At 37.0% G+C, this 15,691-nt stretch overlaps 1 protein-coding gene across 1 annotated transcript; it reads right to left on the bottom strand.

Moving 5' to 3' along the window:
* Positions 1–8,867: 8,867 nt before the first annotated feature.
* On the bottom strand, positions 8,868–14,362 carry LOC110362584 (vesicular inhibitory amino acid transporter-like). The gene is made up of 2 exons (XM_065059529.1): positions 14,331–14,362; positions 8,868–10,200 (listed from the first exon to the last, which is right to left on the bottom strand). Exons 1-2 carry the CDS (start codon positions 14,360–14,362, stop codon positions 9,009–9,011), a joined length of 1,224 nt encoding a protein of 407 aa, XP_064915601.1. The 3' UTR covers positions 8,868–9,008.
* Between the last annotated feature and the right edge of the window lie 1,329 nt (positions 14,363–15,691).

Raw genomic sequence — 15,691 nt, forward strand, 5'->3', positions numbered from 1 at the left:
TTGGTAAACAGATGACACTGTACAGAGCCATTCTTGGATTAAAAGCAAGATTCTGTTCATATTGTCATTCTATCATATTTTTAATGTGACCAATGTTAGTAATACTAATTGTCTCACAATTGCCTCCCCCTAAAATATCAATGTTTTCTGGTTTTGGGAAGATACAAAATTATTTTTTTCTTACCTATGCTGTCTTATTCAATTCCATTCTGCACTTTACATTATATATATATATATATAGTTTCAATGGTGAATGAAATTATGGTTCTTATATATTATATATGATGTATTAGAAGTTAACCATTGAGATCAAGCAATCTTTTATCAGGAGTTTTAATAGCATTAAGCAGTAAAATACAGTAGCCCCAGGCATTAAAAATGCTACGTTAATTGCTCCAATACACCACTTCTATTCTACAAAGTCTGTACTCAAAGGCATCGTTTTCCTTATTCTATTTTAAGAAGAAAGTCTTAGAGCCACATCAGTTCAGCTAAGAAGAAATCTTCAGACCTGAAAAAAGAAGGCTGAAAGACTTCTTGGTTTTCAAAGTAACCTTTTGACCATATGTCATTAAGAGGCTAGATCTCTTCCTAAGAGCCTCTTCCAATTGTACTGGCTTAGTGCTCCTCCAGAAGCTTATCGTGTCCAATCACTCTAAAAGAATCCTAATCAGGCCTTAGGCTAAAATGCTGCCTTTATGAAAAGCTGGACAGTAAATAAGATGTTGCATTTCCTTCACTTAGTGGCCTTGTCAAATAACCACATTTCCAACTTCTAGAGTTCAAATAGATGAAGCGTTGTTGTAAATCAAGTTCAGTTTTTTGTTCCCAGGTAAGTAGACAAGTTAGGCCTGAAAGTAACTCTTAGATCGTAGCCTTGACTCATATTAAAGGTCTGGATCTGCAAGATGAGCCTGGATGGGGAATGTTCAGGGATGATACTTTGCATTAGATATTTGTTTAAGAAGCGTCCTCCAGAGCTGCTCATGTTGTCCATCCTAGGAATATTGGACTGCTCCAGGACTTCTGATCCAGCCCTTCCTTCTCTGAGCTGTGCAGCCTTAACAGCTCCCAAAACATTTGTAATTTATCTCCTCTCATCCTCTTTGGTGCTGCTCCAGGGCTCTGAAAATAGCTGTGCTGTACTACTGACTCAGTTGATGCATTAGACACTGGTCTGGAACCTGTATGGCCATGGTATGGCAAAATAGATAATTAGACTTGCATTTTTTTTTTTTTTTTCATTTGGGTGATTAACAGTTTGAGAGCATAAGCAGGCATGATGTTTAACTGATTTGAATAAGCATTTCACACCTTGATCTTCTCACACATTTCATGGACACAGCCAGTGTGTCAAGTGGCTGTATCAAGCTCAGTTTGAGTTTACCTCAAGAAAACATATTTTATTTGGTAGCAACTTATCTTGTTTCGCATGACTTCTGTTCCTAAAGGATGATGGCTGGGCCCAAAATAGCAAAGTGTGTGACTGGTATGATTAGAAAAATGATGGGAGCATTTACTTCTATTTTTAATTCAAATGACCACCTGTGGCAACCAGCCTATGAGTTTATTTACCCTCTTTCAGATTGTCATGTAAAAGCAGCACATTGAACCAGCACCATTGGACTAGGAAAGAAGGCTCTCTCTTAAGTTTCCTTTGCTTTGGCTGCTGCACCAGGTTAAGATCAGCCTGTGGAGGTGTGAGGAAATTTTGTTTTGTTTTGTTTCATTTTCCTGGAACCAGCTGAAAACACACAGGAGTGAGTTTCTTGTGATGTGCAAGTAAGAGAAGCAGGGACTCAACAGCACAGGCACAGAATGTGAGGATATCCAAGAAGAACAAACACCTCATTGGGCCTCAACTGTGACAGAAAGGAACAAGTGGAGACAGTGGAATTTGTTGCAGCCCCATAAGTGGCTGATTTGCAGGACTGAGGGTGTGACTGAAGGAAGGGGTCTGCCCTATAATGACATCTGGGGCAGAGGACAAGTTTGTTTATAAATCTTCTGTTTCTGAACTACTTCACTATGTTGGTTTAAGTTCCTGTGCTCCAATAAGATGGCTTTTGGAAATCCATTATCCAAGGGTTCTGGGAACACTCACCAAAAATTAGACCCACTTTTGATTTGGGTTAATTTAGGTTGACTCACCTTTAAAATTTGACCCAGTTCAGGTTCCCATCATACCACTCTTAATAAAACTTTCTCCTGAAGTGTAATTAGCAAGTCTGTACGAATACGATTAGTGTTGTCTAATAAAACTGATAACTTAATACCTGCTCTGTGTTCCCATCTGATGCCTCAGCTGGCAAGACATTCCTCTCTGTAGCCATCACTCCTAGGATTAGTTACCAGCTGATTAAATCTCAGGAAAGCCTTTATATCCTACAGATTGGGTGCTAGCCATGCTCCCTGCAAGCAGGTGTGGAAGCAGATATTTTCTACTGATGGAGGGTTATGCCTTTGCCACTGTGCAGATTGTGGTGAGTAGTAGCACCAGAGATGCAAGCCACAGATGGCAACAAGGGGATGCAGATGTCTGCATGGGGCTTAGTATCCCTGAAGCAGCTGCACTGGGAATTTGGTAGACGTAGAATGGCTTATGTGTGCTGAGTGCTCTCCTTTAATCCTTCTGCCTTCACCTTATCTTTGCTCATTACATTATTATTACAAGTTATGAGCGCTGCTAACAACATGGAAACCTGTTGATATAGTTCCTATGACCTGTGCTCTCTGAGTTCCTCGCGTAAGGTAGACCACACTCTGCATTCATCACTAATTATTACTTTTCTTGTCTTTGTGTGTGTGTGTGTTTTGTTTGTTTTTGTTTTTTGCTTTGTTTTCCAGTTTGAGTTGGAACAATTCCATGGGTGTCAAGGGCTTTGTGTAGGAAGGGTAAATAGCATTTTAAATGGTAGCCTATGACACAACAATGCGATGCAGGGCTTAAGTATTGAACTCATCCCCTTTTGAATCTAGCTAGAAGACATGGGTGAAAGACAATCTTGATCAAATACTGAAATTTCAGCTATTATTTAAACTATGTTCAATTTTGTGCATTAATAATTAATAAAATTAATATTATCCTTATAGCTTTCAATTTCATTTCTGCTGCACTCTTAGTGTTTCTTTTTCTCTTCCCCTGCTTTGTTTCTCCCATCACTTTCAAATTTGTTCCTCAAGATCCTTATCCCATCCTCTTTCCCTTTGCATTTATTAATTTGATTAGTTATTAATAAACCTTTATCTCTTATCATTCTTTTTGTCATAATTAGTACTTTAGCATTAACACAGACAGAATATAGTAAAACTTGTGTTGATGTTAGAGCAAATCTTTTTCTCTGAAGCATCCATGCAGAATTTGGGTTGGTACTCATGTTACCTCCAAAGGCAACCTGATCTCTTGCTGGTGTATTACGCAGTCTCTGGAGGGAACTGGATCTTGCTCCTGCACGGTCCTGATTTTGGGGGAACTGACAGGCTAATTAGGTCCGCATTATTGTGTGAAGGAGCTCACAGGGATACTTTATATCCTGGTAGAAATTGCCATTTTACCTGCTGTGTCACCTGAGGAGCAGCACAATACAGTACAGTGCCAGCTCAGTGTTATCTTTTCCCAAGTCCTGCCTGACCAGAGTTTGCTAACAGGCACAGAAGTAGATCTAAACCATTTCCAGACTGGGAATTCTGCAGGGCTATTAGCTTTGGTTCTGGACTGAGGTGCAAAAGACTCTCCGTGGTGGTCATTGTAAGAGGATTTTTCCCTGTTTAAGATCAGGCGCTGGCTTTGAGTCTGTAAGGCAATAACTGCTGAGGAGCAGTGCATATCTCTGAATCAATGCCGCAGGACAGATCAGGAAGAGGAATAGTTAAGGACACACAGAGAAATACAATTTGCTTATAATATGATTTATTTAGCATTTTTTTCGAATTCCTTTGAGAAACAGAAAACACTAAACATTGAGATAATTTCAGAGAAATGAGAATGACTTGACTTTAAATGTTTTGAATTCATGAGAGGTTTGAGGAAGCAAAAGAAATGAAAACTATTCACACAGAATATATTGACTTGCATCGCCTAGAGAAGCTTGTACAAAATTGTAGAAAATATTTACAGGCAATGTTATTCTTACATCAGACAATTTCCTCTGCTTTGAATTGCCCTTCTCTCCTTCTGAGCATTTTCTTTTCTGTGATCTTTTCCTTTTTACTTGTTCTCAGCTTCTCACATTTTGCCAGTTCCCAGTTTTCCTCTTCCAGTCCCTCACCACTTTTTCTTCTCCCTTCCCCTTTTGACTTTTTTTTTAATTGCATTTGCTCTGTCTTTAATTTCTCTCCTATGTGTGTTTTTCCTTTGGTATCACTTGCTGTTTCCCTCTATATATAAATATTTAGCTACTTCATTTCCCTGCATATCTTTATATTTCTTTCTTAAAAGACAAAAAAATTAAAAGGGAAAGGCAGCTTTCAGTTAAGTATTTATGCTGTGTAATGGGCTGCTTGCTGTGTTATATACCTTCATGTCATGCTGGCACAAACTGGCAGAAGAGAAAAAATGAAGGCTGAAGGAGCAAAGAAAAGAAGTGTTGGCTGTCACAATCACCATGAAGGCATGGTATAGTGGAGAGTATTAACACAGGGTTTCTTTGGGATTCTGGTTTGGTCAATCTATGCTCTAAGTATCAGCTTTGCAACTGAGGATTTTGGGATTCTCTTCCTCAAAGAAGCAGTGTGAAGAGAAACATATTAGAAGTTTGAGGGAACACCACACTAAAAAGGTAATGACATCATAGAAGAATGAAAACCAGCTAACTTGAAAGTGACAACAGCCTGACAAATACTTAAGCAGTGGATAAAAACACTTAAGCGGTTTTCAAAATGTGTATTTTCAAATTCATTGCCAGCTACTACAGAAAACAATAAGTTTTGCAACATTTTATTTCCCATACAAGCTCTTCGGACAACTAAATCTCGGTATACTATCAAAATATTTTTTTAAGATACATTTCGTTTTTGTCTCAGTTTTGGAAGATAAATATTTTCTAAGACCAATATATTATCCACATAATTAATAATAATGCAGAAGAACTGGGTAAATGTTTTTGAGAAATCAGCTGGCAGTTTTTAAAATGTTGTAGTTCAGAAAAGAAATACTGAAAATTGAAACTTGATTTAATGAAGCATTCACAGACATCTTATTTGTTCTGTCTTGGTACAACCTCATTTTCAGAGTAACAGGTTAATGCAAAGTGAATTTTGTTCAGAATTCACTTCACAAAATAAAAATGAAGTGAATATTAAAGCATGAAGAGTTAATGAAATAGTGTTAGCCTCAAAATTTCTTTCAATAGCTCTTCTGACATCTCTAACATCTCAGTAGCATTAACAGGGAACACATTTATCTCACTGCTGAAAAAGAGATAAAAGATGAGATAATGTGGAAAAGATCTTCCAGTTATGAAGCGATGATCAAGCTTTGTTGTAAAAGTAAATTAAGCATTGCTAATGGACTGTAGACGTTTGAGCCTTGGTCCACTGAAGTCAATGATTATAGTCTCACAGAGTCAGTGGGAGCAAGGTTTTTACTCTAACTTCAGGTTTAAGCTTTTGAAAGCCTTCATAAATAAGCACTTGAAGTTCCCCAGTTTACCTGCAAGAGGTACCTTAGTGGAACCTATATTTTAATTTTTGAGTAATCTGATTGATTTAAATCTACATATCTACTGTCAGAACTAGGAATTCAGGGTTTGGTGTTGGCACTGCAATCTCAGTAAAATGGGAAAAGCATTTTGGGCAATGCCTGTGATACTCTTGTTGAAAGGAAACAGGGTTTTTTACTCATACTTTTGCTGGCATGACAAATGAAGCAAGACTGTTTGAAAATGGTTTATTTCAGCAGATAATTTGTTCCTTAGCATTTTCTTCATGTTCACTACTGTTGGTTGTTTGCTTTCAGAATTAATTTTGATAAAGCACCATCATATTACAATGAACAATCCAGGAGTGGCCAAAATAATGGATTAATATTTAGTCAGTCTTTTACTTTTCTAGCTTCAGTGATTCTAATGATTGGTAGAATAAATTTAGCGACAAAAATTTCCGATAGTCATTACACAGATAAATACAGTGCCTCCTGGTTCATAATTGAGACTAATAACACCTTTCTAGATTCTCTGAACAAATTCTATAGATGGTGGTTTAATATCTAATATAGACAGTTGCAAATATTTTATGTACATTATTAATAGAATTTTGCCATTGGAAAGTATTAAGAAATAAGTCTGTATCTAAAACTACGCAACTGTGTGTTTTAGGGAATGAAATCCAGTGAGTCAGTCTTATATAATGAATATTTATTTTTGTCTTTGTCATATACTGAGCACCACATTCAGGCTTGAACTGCAATGTATGGAGGCATATTTCTGCCTTTCTGAGGTGGAAGGTTCATTTATCTTGACCCCAGAAGATGGTTTCTCATGAAGATGTCTGGCCCAGGCTTTAAAGGGAAGTTCATACAGCTTTTGTGTCCCACAACAATGGCACACTTCAAAATTGCTGAGTGCTGGTCAAAACATGGGAATCTTGAACTATGTTTTCTCTTTTATTGTAGTGGTCGCTCCTAAGTGACTTCTCAAGCCCTGTGCTTGGATGACTTTCCTTTCACTTCTGCACATTTCCAGTTGTATTTATTTGCTAATCATAGTCCTTCCTGTTCTCTGATGTTAACTGAGATTATGTAAATGATTAAATAAGTGCAATAATAGTACACGCCTTATAAAACATGAATCACCTCCCCTTGTAGGAAAGAGCTTGCATAAGTGAGAATGATTGTGGGTGGAATGACCATCTTTGACTTGAAAGGAGTAGGTATTGTCTTCCCGGAAAAGCTGAGAGAATAGAGTCCAATTAAATCAAGTTTTGAATCACACTGATGAGACAGGGAACTGCTAAAACAGCCATACAAATGAAGTACTTATCCCATTTCCAAGCTTTCCTCAACAGCAAATGCACTGAGGCAATTCCAAGAATTTCTAAACAGTTAGAAACAAAACACATTAAATGAAAATAGGAGATAGGAAAAAATGGTGCATTATTTGTGGAGAGTTTTCAAGTAGAGCAGCTGAAACTATCTTTACAAAACTCTTTCTGCAACCTCCCTCTGTCCTCAGAGATTTATATAGGATAAACAGAACAAATACTGTTCCTGCATGTTTGTTTATCTGTGAAACTTCTCCACAAAAAAAGTAATAATACCCTTTCATTGACAACATTCAAGTAATAATATCCTTCTGATTGTGTCATAGGGGTAATAACTAGCTTTCAAGTACTTCAATGAATAATGTATTTTTGACATTGTACATAAAACTAAAAAGGCTCCTTAAAAACACACACCTCCTATTTCTTTCAGCACAAATCTCAATATCAAGAAATTAAACTGTTGTGGATTTGAGTGCGGAATTTGACCCATTGTACCACAGAAGTAGTAGAAGTTCTAAGAGTTTTCTTAATAATTCTGTAATTATACAATTAATAATTTCTTAATAATTCTGTAATTATACAATTAATTGGTTTTAACAGACTTTTCATCACTATTCCACACAATAAGCGTATATTAGGAGACAAAAAAAAGGAACAGGGTGACTACAAGCCTTACCTGGACTCCCCTTTAAAATACATGTTATTTATCATTCAGCAATGTAGCCTTGAGAGGTCACTGTTGCTCATGCAGGATAGAAGCATCAATGCTAATATACTATGTAGAAAAATAGTTTAGGTAAGTAGTTACCACTAGGCTTTTTACTGTATAATCCAGTCCTATGTTGACATGCAAAGACTTTTTCATATGACGCAGTGGAAGGTTGTGTGAAATTGTTCATAACATGTAAACCTTCTTCTTTCAAATAACTACTTTAATTACCTAAGATAACATGGCTTTACTACAACAAAATGATACGTATTCATCAGAGTACTCCGATTAGATTGCTTCTTGTCATAATGTTTTATCTCTAATGTGAAATACATTGCAATGTTGATCTTTTTATTAAGCCAATATCTTTTACAGCTAAAGATCTAGCAAGTCATACAGGAAGTTACTGTGTGTCTTTTTATTGAATTTGATTTACTTCATTGAGCTTTTAATACCATCAGACAAAATACAAGGATCAAAGAAAGTTCCTGCCTAAGAGGGAAAGTGAACTGTATATTAACTTTTTCATGTCACCAGTAAGACTCCTCGTAACCCAACCAATAGAATAACTGCATTGCAGAGGCATGAATCGTAGGAATTAGACTTGCAGAAAAACAGCAGTCATCAGCTATAGCTGCTTTCAGAACAAATTCCCTTTTCCATGGCTGTGAGCTGTTAGAACGTCCGTTTTACTCTGACTATATTCCCATTTGAGCTCATGATAAAAGCAGACTTTCAAAGCTGTTGTAAACTAAGTTCTCTTTTTGCCTACTCATTTAAAAAACAAGTAGTAGAACTTGTCTTACATCAAAATTGAAATTCACCGATTTATTTGGTTCACATGTTGAGTTACGTTCTGTCAATAATGTGAAATTGTATTTCATCCGTTTGCAATGATAGTTCTCCCAAACTCTATCATATCCTGTAAGCTGGATTTGATAGCTTTGAGACTGAACAGTATCTAATCCTGTGAGAAATTCTGGTTAAATTAGTGGAATAAGTTGCAGTAACCATTTAAGGATGTGCATGTCATGTATGGACAAAACCATACAGGATTAGTTTAAAATTCTTTTCATGCTGAACCATCTCCAATGCCTTCTTTCTTCTTAACATTTTAAGTAGGAGCGATTTTGTCCTTTGGGGCTAAAAAGGTTATTTTCGAATTTGTTTAGAACCACATAATTTTACAGTTAAAGCCCTGATCCCGCCAACATTTAAGCATATGCTTAATTTTACCTAGTGACAAAATCTCTTATATACTGACTAACAGGGTAAAAGTATTTATAAGTTTTGGGCCTTATTTGTCTTTCAGGGAATCTTTTCATACTCTTCCAAATACTTCAAGCAGCCCTTTTATTGAGCAAACTATGCCTGCAAGGCTACAAAGGAAACCCAAAATAAAAACAAAGATATCTGCACATTTCTCTAATAAAGACAGTTTTTTCCATTTAAGTTTTAAATGGAAGAGAGAAGGAAGAAGAAAAGTCATAGCAGCACCTGTTACACTGCCTGTTAAACCCATCAACAAGGCAAAATGTGGTATGAACATGGCCATCAGCAGAGTTAACAAGAGAAATGAGCCTCTTACACCCAGAGCAAATAGTGGAGATCTATAATTGGAACAGTTGCCCCTAGAAATACAAGCATACACAGTTTCTGTGGCTGCAAAAAAGGGCAAAGGGTAAGAAAGGAGAGCTTTGGTTAAGAGACACAAATTCACTAGGGTTTGAAGAAATGATGGCAGGTTGTCAGTGATAACTTCCTTTGTCTCTTCACCCCAGGTCAAGAATGCAGTCAGTGCAAAGGTTGTTTTTGAGACACAAGCAAAAAAGTGAGTCCAATCCAGCATACATCTAAATTCCTCTGGCCTTTTCATGTTACCTTCAAGTGTGGGAAGAAATATTTGTGAAGTGTAACTGAAAATGATCACACCTACAGACACCAAGAAGTCCTCAAACTCAATGGAGAGTCTGAATTTTGCCCAGGACCACTGATGGATTTGCGTGACACAGTAAGTCATCACTACAAGGATGATAATGAAATGGACCAAGGAGCAAAGCTGGCTGAGTTTGGAAACAATTTTCAGAGTCTTGATGAATACACAAGGCAGAAGTGTAGCAAATGCAATTACAGACCAAGTTTTCTCAGTCACTGGTATGTATGGAAAACTATGTGACAGCAAGTTCCCACTAACAACCACATACAAAACACACGTCATGATCAGTTCCATCACTTGGGTCACATTGACAAGTACACCACCTAGTCTGGGAGCCAGTTTTTTGCAGCAGGCATTTGCAATATCTTCATACGTGTCTCTCACTCTTATGAGCTGCCCATCTTCATTTTCTTCATACAAGCAAGCGATTAGAATTTTGCCTGTGTAACAGCATAATGCTGCAGACAAGATAATAAGAAACAGGCCACTGTATCCACTGTGGAGAAGAGCATATGGCAATCCTAGGACAAATATTCCCTGAAGAAGAAAAAGAGAAAGAAAAGAGAGCACAAAATCCCTGAGGCAAAATGTTTACTAGAAGGTACACTCCCACACCTGCCCTCCACCAAGCATTGCTTTCACCTAACTGCATGGTGGAAGTACTGCTACATTCAACAAAGCAACAATCATGAGAAATGTGTTTATTTATGATAAATGAAATTATCAGCAAAAATGACTGCTCCTTACACACCTGTAATCATAAGCTAGGCAAAAGAGAGTGTGAGTGAACGATAGAGTCAGGTTCCTAGTTAATATTTAACGCTGATGTGATTAGGAGCACATTTTAGAAGGTTCACAGGCAGCTATTCAGTCTACATGCATATTAATGAAACAGGTTCAATATCAGTAAAATTAAGCAACTGTAGCATCATCTGTACAAGTTTAATCCAAACCAAAAATAGCACTGTAGATACATCCAGTAATGACAATTTTCTCCAGTCTAAAAATTGCTAACAGACCTCTGGAAAGAAAATGGTATTAGGGTGACATTGGAGTTTGCTTGTGTTTTCTCTGCACCTTCTGTATGCCTCAAGCAGCCTTTGCTCTTGTCAAGTTCACTGCTAAAGTGATTCTTCTCACAGATGAGAATCTAGACTGTGCAAAATTATTCAGGTGTTTAAGAATACATGTAAAACATATAGGGATACTTTAAACAGTTTCTGGAAGGAACAGAATTAGATTTGTTTTATCCAGTTTTTTTTTTTTTTTTAAGTGGCATTTTAGTTTCTCAGAACACTGTGTGTATTTCTTTATCTTTTTCCTGCTCTTTTTTTTCTCTATTTAAGGACAAATGACACTTTAACATGGTTTAATTTCCCTAAGCATAAAATCAAAAAAACCCCTTGAAAAATAGTTATTCATTAAAAGATCCACTTTAGGAAAGATTTTTCTGTGGCATTTATTTTTTTCATGTTACAGAGCTGGAATTAAGCAAGGCACATTAGTCAGGCTGGTTAGGAGTTCTTGATGACTGAATAAAGGCAGGGAGAAAACAAAATACAGGTAACTGGTTCCACAGAAATTTTGCTTTCAATATTTCTCATAGCACCGACAACATGATGAAATACGAGAAGGGCTCTGAAGAGACGCAATTTTTCAAACACTAAGTAATCATCAGTGTATAAAAGCTGTTTTCCTTTTTTTTCCAGTCACAAACTTCCAGCCAGACTGTGGCATGAGAGAAGAAATATTAAGTTATTGAATTAGAGCAGTATTTTTTCTCCAAATCAGTGATAAAAATGGAGTGCCCATCGTACAAATGAGCAGCACTGCCTGTTTCACCAGGCTTCACTCTAGATGCAGACATTCGCAGCCTTCAGCTGAATTAGAGCTGCGAGAATCATATTCAATACATGCCTTAGTACATCTCTGTTAAAGAGGTTTATGCTTTTATGTACTGAAACAGAATTACCTCACTTATTATTACTGATATAAGAAGTTATTGACTAGCTACCTTTTCTGGTTTTTTTCAATGACTCATTTACATAAAAGGTTTTGTATAAGTCACAGGTGTCATTTCATTTAGGACCTGGGACATTCAACTATGTAGCTTGTGATACCCCAAATCTCCCCACTCCAATGGGTTAGGTCCATTTTAATACAGGTCTCATGACTTGCAGTGTAATAAGCATTTCTTTTCTACATCAGCTTTATGGAAGTTTCCAAAATTCTACCATTTCTGCCATCTAAAAATCTCCTTTCATAAAAAGACTAGATATCTGGCATATCTAGACTGCAAGTAGTACACACGTAACAGCAGTTTTAACATCATGCCATTTTCAATCGTGGCTTTCACTGACTGGCAAGTTAGGTAGTTGTCTAAAGAACAAAGTTTGTTTTCTTTCCTATGAAAACAATCCTTGGAGAATATTTATGTAAGAGGCTGGGTTTAAAAGCATCACATATAAATGAAGTCTATGAGAAAATCAGGAAGATGCAAGCCACAGAGCCATCTTTCATATTAACATAAGAACAATGGTATTTTCTCAGTTTCTTGCAGTTTGCAGCAAGTTTATCTCATTTGTTCCATACCCTCAGCATTACTATTTTACCCCTCAACCTGCATTTGGGAGTTCAAACAGTATCTGCTGACACAAAGGGTCACTATATAATTAAACCGCAGGTGTGTGTCAGCACAGGCCTTACCCACACAATGGCTTCTCTCCTGCTGAATTTAGTCGATCAATGTTTATATGAGTAGCCTCAACCTAAACCAAAGCATGTCTTTCGGAGATGTTATCACATTAGACAGCCAATTACAGCCCTCCCCACAGGTGTCTGCCTTTCCATGCTTAATTGTTAGTTTAATGAGAGCATAACATAATTCTAACCTCTAACATCTCCTTGTTGTTATTTAAACCAAATAATTTTGTTTGATGCCTAACATAGACCACAAGATGACAGAGGTGGGGTCTTTTGGGTTGATTGATTTTTCATCTTCTGAATTTAGACTTTCTTAAACAAATGCAATTTTGCACTATATGTATTCTTTCTTAAAATTATGTATCAGTGATTGCCAATTTCAAATCACATACAGTGAGTTTGGATTTTCTAAATTGAACATTTCTACAGAAACTTTAAGTTTTCCTTTCAGCTGAAGTCTTTGATCTCTTTTTCCCAGAGTTTGAAAACTTCAGCTTTCAGTTAATAATAGAAAGCAAACATTGTGGACATAACTGGTTTTGCAGCTTTGTGGATACAGAGTGTAGTTAGTAGAGAGAAATGGGAGAACTCTGAACATGCCGATAGAGTAAGTGTGGTGAAATGACGGTGCTTTTCCTGCTTTGCCAGAAATGTTTTTTTCCATTTTTAAAAAAATAAAAAAGGTTTCATGTATCACTGCATTGTCAAATTTCTTTGAAATAGACAAAAATGTTAGTGATGGCCATAAGAACTAAAGGAATAAAAGACCTTTTATTAAACTTCAAACCCCATGTTGGATTTGATGTTCTGTTCTTACGTTTCAAAAAGCAATACTTTCTATTAGGACCATTTCCTGAACATCACCAAGTTTAAATAGTTTCAAAGAAAATGATGTCTTTAATAAGCACTTATTTTGCTACCAATGTAATATAACAATACAGGCATTTAGCTGTGTTCTCTGATTTAAAGCTACTCAGCAACCTCAGAGCGTTGCTTAAAGTGACCTATCTGTGGGCAGTTCCTCCGCCAAAAAGAAATCATTTCATGGATGTTGCTGAAGGTGTCTTTTTTGCACCTCTCATGAGGAGTGACAGTGCAGAGTATATAGACAGCTCATGTCAAGATTTCACTGCTTCTGTTCTACTGGAATAGGGGCACAGGTAATTCCGACACCTTTTGTCAATGCATATTTGGTTCAGTCTGGCCCCAGCAGTTGTTCTTATTGAGTCTTCTGATCCTGTGTTCTCATGTCCAAATGATGGCACAGCCAGCCATAGCTGTGAGGCATCAATTAAAAATGAGCAGCAAAAGGAACTGTTTCTTAAATTGCCTCCTAGCTCTCAGTTGTAGCGTTCTGTCCGGGAAGTGTTCCTGTCTGAATGGTTTTATTTCCAGCTGTTCTAGTGCAAAGTCAAATATGTTACCCCTAAATATACTGTTTTAAGGCGACCTGTTTACGAAATAGAATAGCACAGGGAAAAAGTGATCACACAGTCGCATACAGGGGAGATGGAGCTTTTGAACCAGTTCTCTGTCAGGGCTCAGCTTGGGTGGTTGTGTTATTTGCCATCACTCCATCCACCCTGCACAAGGAGGGACGCCATGTTTGCCCAGCAGGCTGCACCTTCCTTTGTTTCCCAAGATGTTTGCAAGACTTGGATATTTTTACCCTAGACTGAGGATGGAAGTGGAGTGTTTGTGTCAACGGGTGAATACATGTGCCTGTGTGGAGGTCCTTTGTCAAACATCCAGAGTAGACTCAACAGCAGGCATCTGGGCCTAGAAAGAAGAAAGGACTGAGGGATGAACTGGTGATCAGCCTTTGAAGAAATGGCAAGAAAAAAAGCGGAAAGAGCATGTAAGGAAAGGTCAGTCTCAGAGAGAAGCTACTTATTAGCCTTGTCAGAATACCCCCAAGTGGAAGCAACCAGGTATGACAGCTACCACCAGAAATTACCCATCCATCTGCAATGCAAAACAAGCAGATCAGGATTTCCTACTTACTTCTGCGTATTAAAACGTTTTTTGGCATTCATTGAGGGTGGGACTGCAATGTTTCCCACACCAGCAAGGCTGGCTGCTTCTTTAAAAATACTAGATATATGGATTAATGTAGAATGCAAAAAGTGTGTCTTCCCCTATTACACCACTGGTTTGACACTACTTCTCAGCACAGGCACCTCCCCAAGGAATAAAATATGTTTAGGAAAACACATAAATAAGCACAATCAAGCACTCTGAGAAAATAACAAAATTCCTTAATGTTCAGTTTTAAGACTTTCTAGTCCCAGGTAAAATGCTTCATTTCATAGGCTGTTTTAACCTGAAATGAGACACACACAAATCAAATTGAAATGTAACTATAAAGTAAAGAAGATTGAAGCATGGTCAGAGTTGAGACATGCCAAAAGACAATGAAATAAAATGGAATAAAAAACAATGAAAAAAAAAGAGAGAAAAAAAATATTTAACCTTAAGACTGAATCAGATAGAAAAATAAGTTAAGAAACTGAGAAGAAGTTAGCCGAAAATTATTCTGTTAGTACAGCATTCCCATATGCAGAACACATGCTGATATGCCAGACTGCTGAATTTGCTTTGATTGCCTTTCACACCATCTGTAGGTACTCCACTGGAACAGTTCATTTAGACCTAACTATGTTCCCAACTATGTAGTTGATTCTCTGCATGAACATGGATTAGACATAGAAACTATACAGGAAAGCTTCCTTCATGGATGTTCTTGGAAGAGTAGGGAGATAAATTCAAGGACCCTGCTTTCAGCACACTTTCACAAAATATCTAACTATGTTGTTTAGCATTTGTTGACATTTAAAATAAATAATTTTCCTGAAACAACACACACCTGTGTTGCTGTGGTAGTTATAGGAAGATAGAAGTTTATTAGCATTAAATTAAAACATATAGCAAATCCCCACATCTCATGCCATGATAACATGCTTTCTGAACCCCATGGTCTTTTTCCTGTCTTAGCCACCAACATGATCAATGGTGATTTTGTATCTTCTTCTAGATCACTGTCGACTACATTGAATAATACAATTATTCTACTAGATGTTACTAGATAACCTCGTAATCCTACTAGAAACTCATTCCTTTGACAATAGATCCACGTTGGCAGTTACTTTTTTGGATCTATCACTTAGGCAGTTGTTAATCCATTTAAGATGTATTCTATTGTTGCACTAATTTTTAAATTAGAATGTTGTGTATTAATGTGTCAAAATTCTTTTAAAAAGTCTAAATATATTATTTATCTTTCACTGCCTATATTACAATCTCATCAAAGAATTTTATCAAGTGTGTTTAATAAGGACTGTAAGGACTCTTTCTCCAAAACCATA

Source organism: Columba livia, chromosome 3, assembly GCF_036013475.1.
Source record: "Columba livia isolate bColLiv1 breed racing homer chromosome 3, bColLiv1.pat.W.v2, whole genome shotgun sequence".
In the NCBI taxonomy this organism is placed as follows: domain Eukaryota; kingdom Metazoa; phylum Chordata; class Aves; order Columbiformes; family Columbidae; genus Columba; species Columba livia.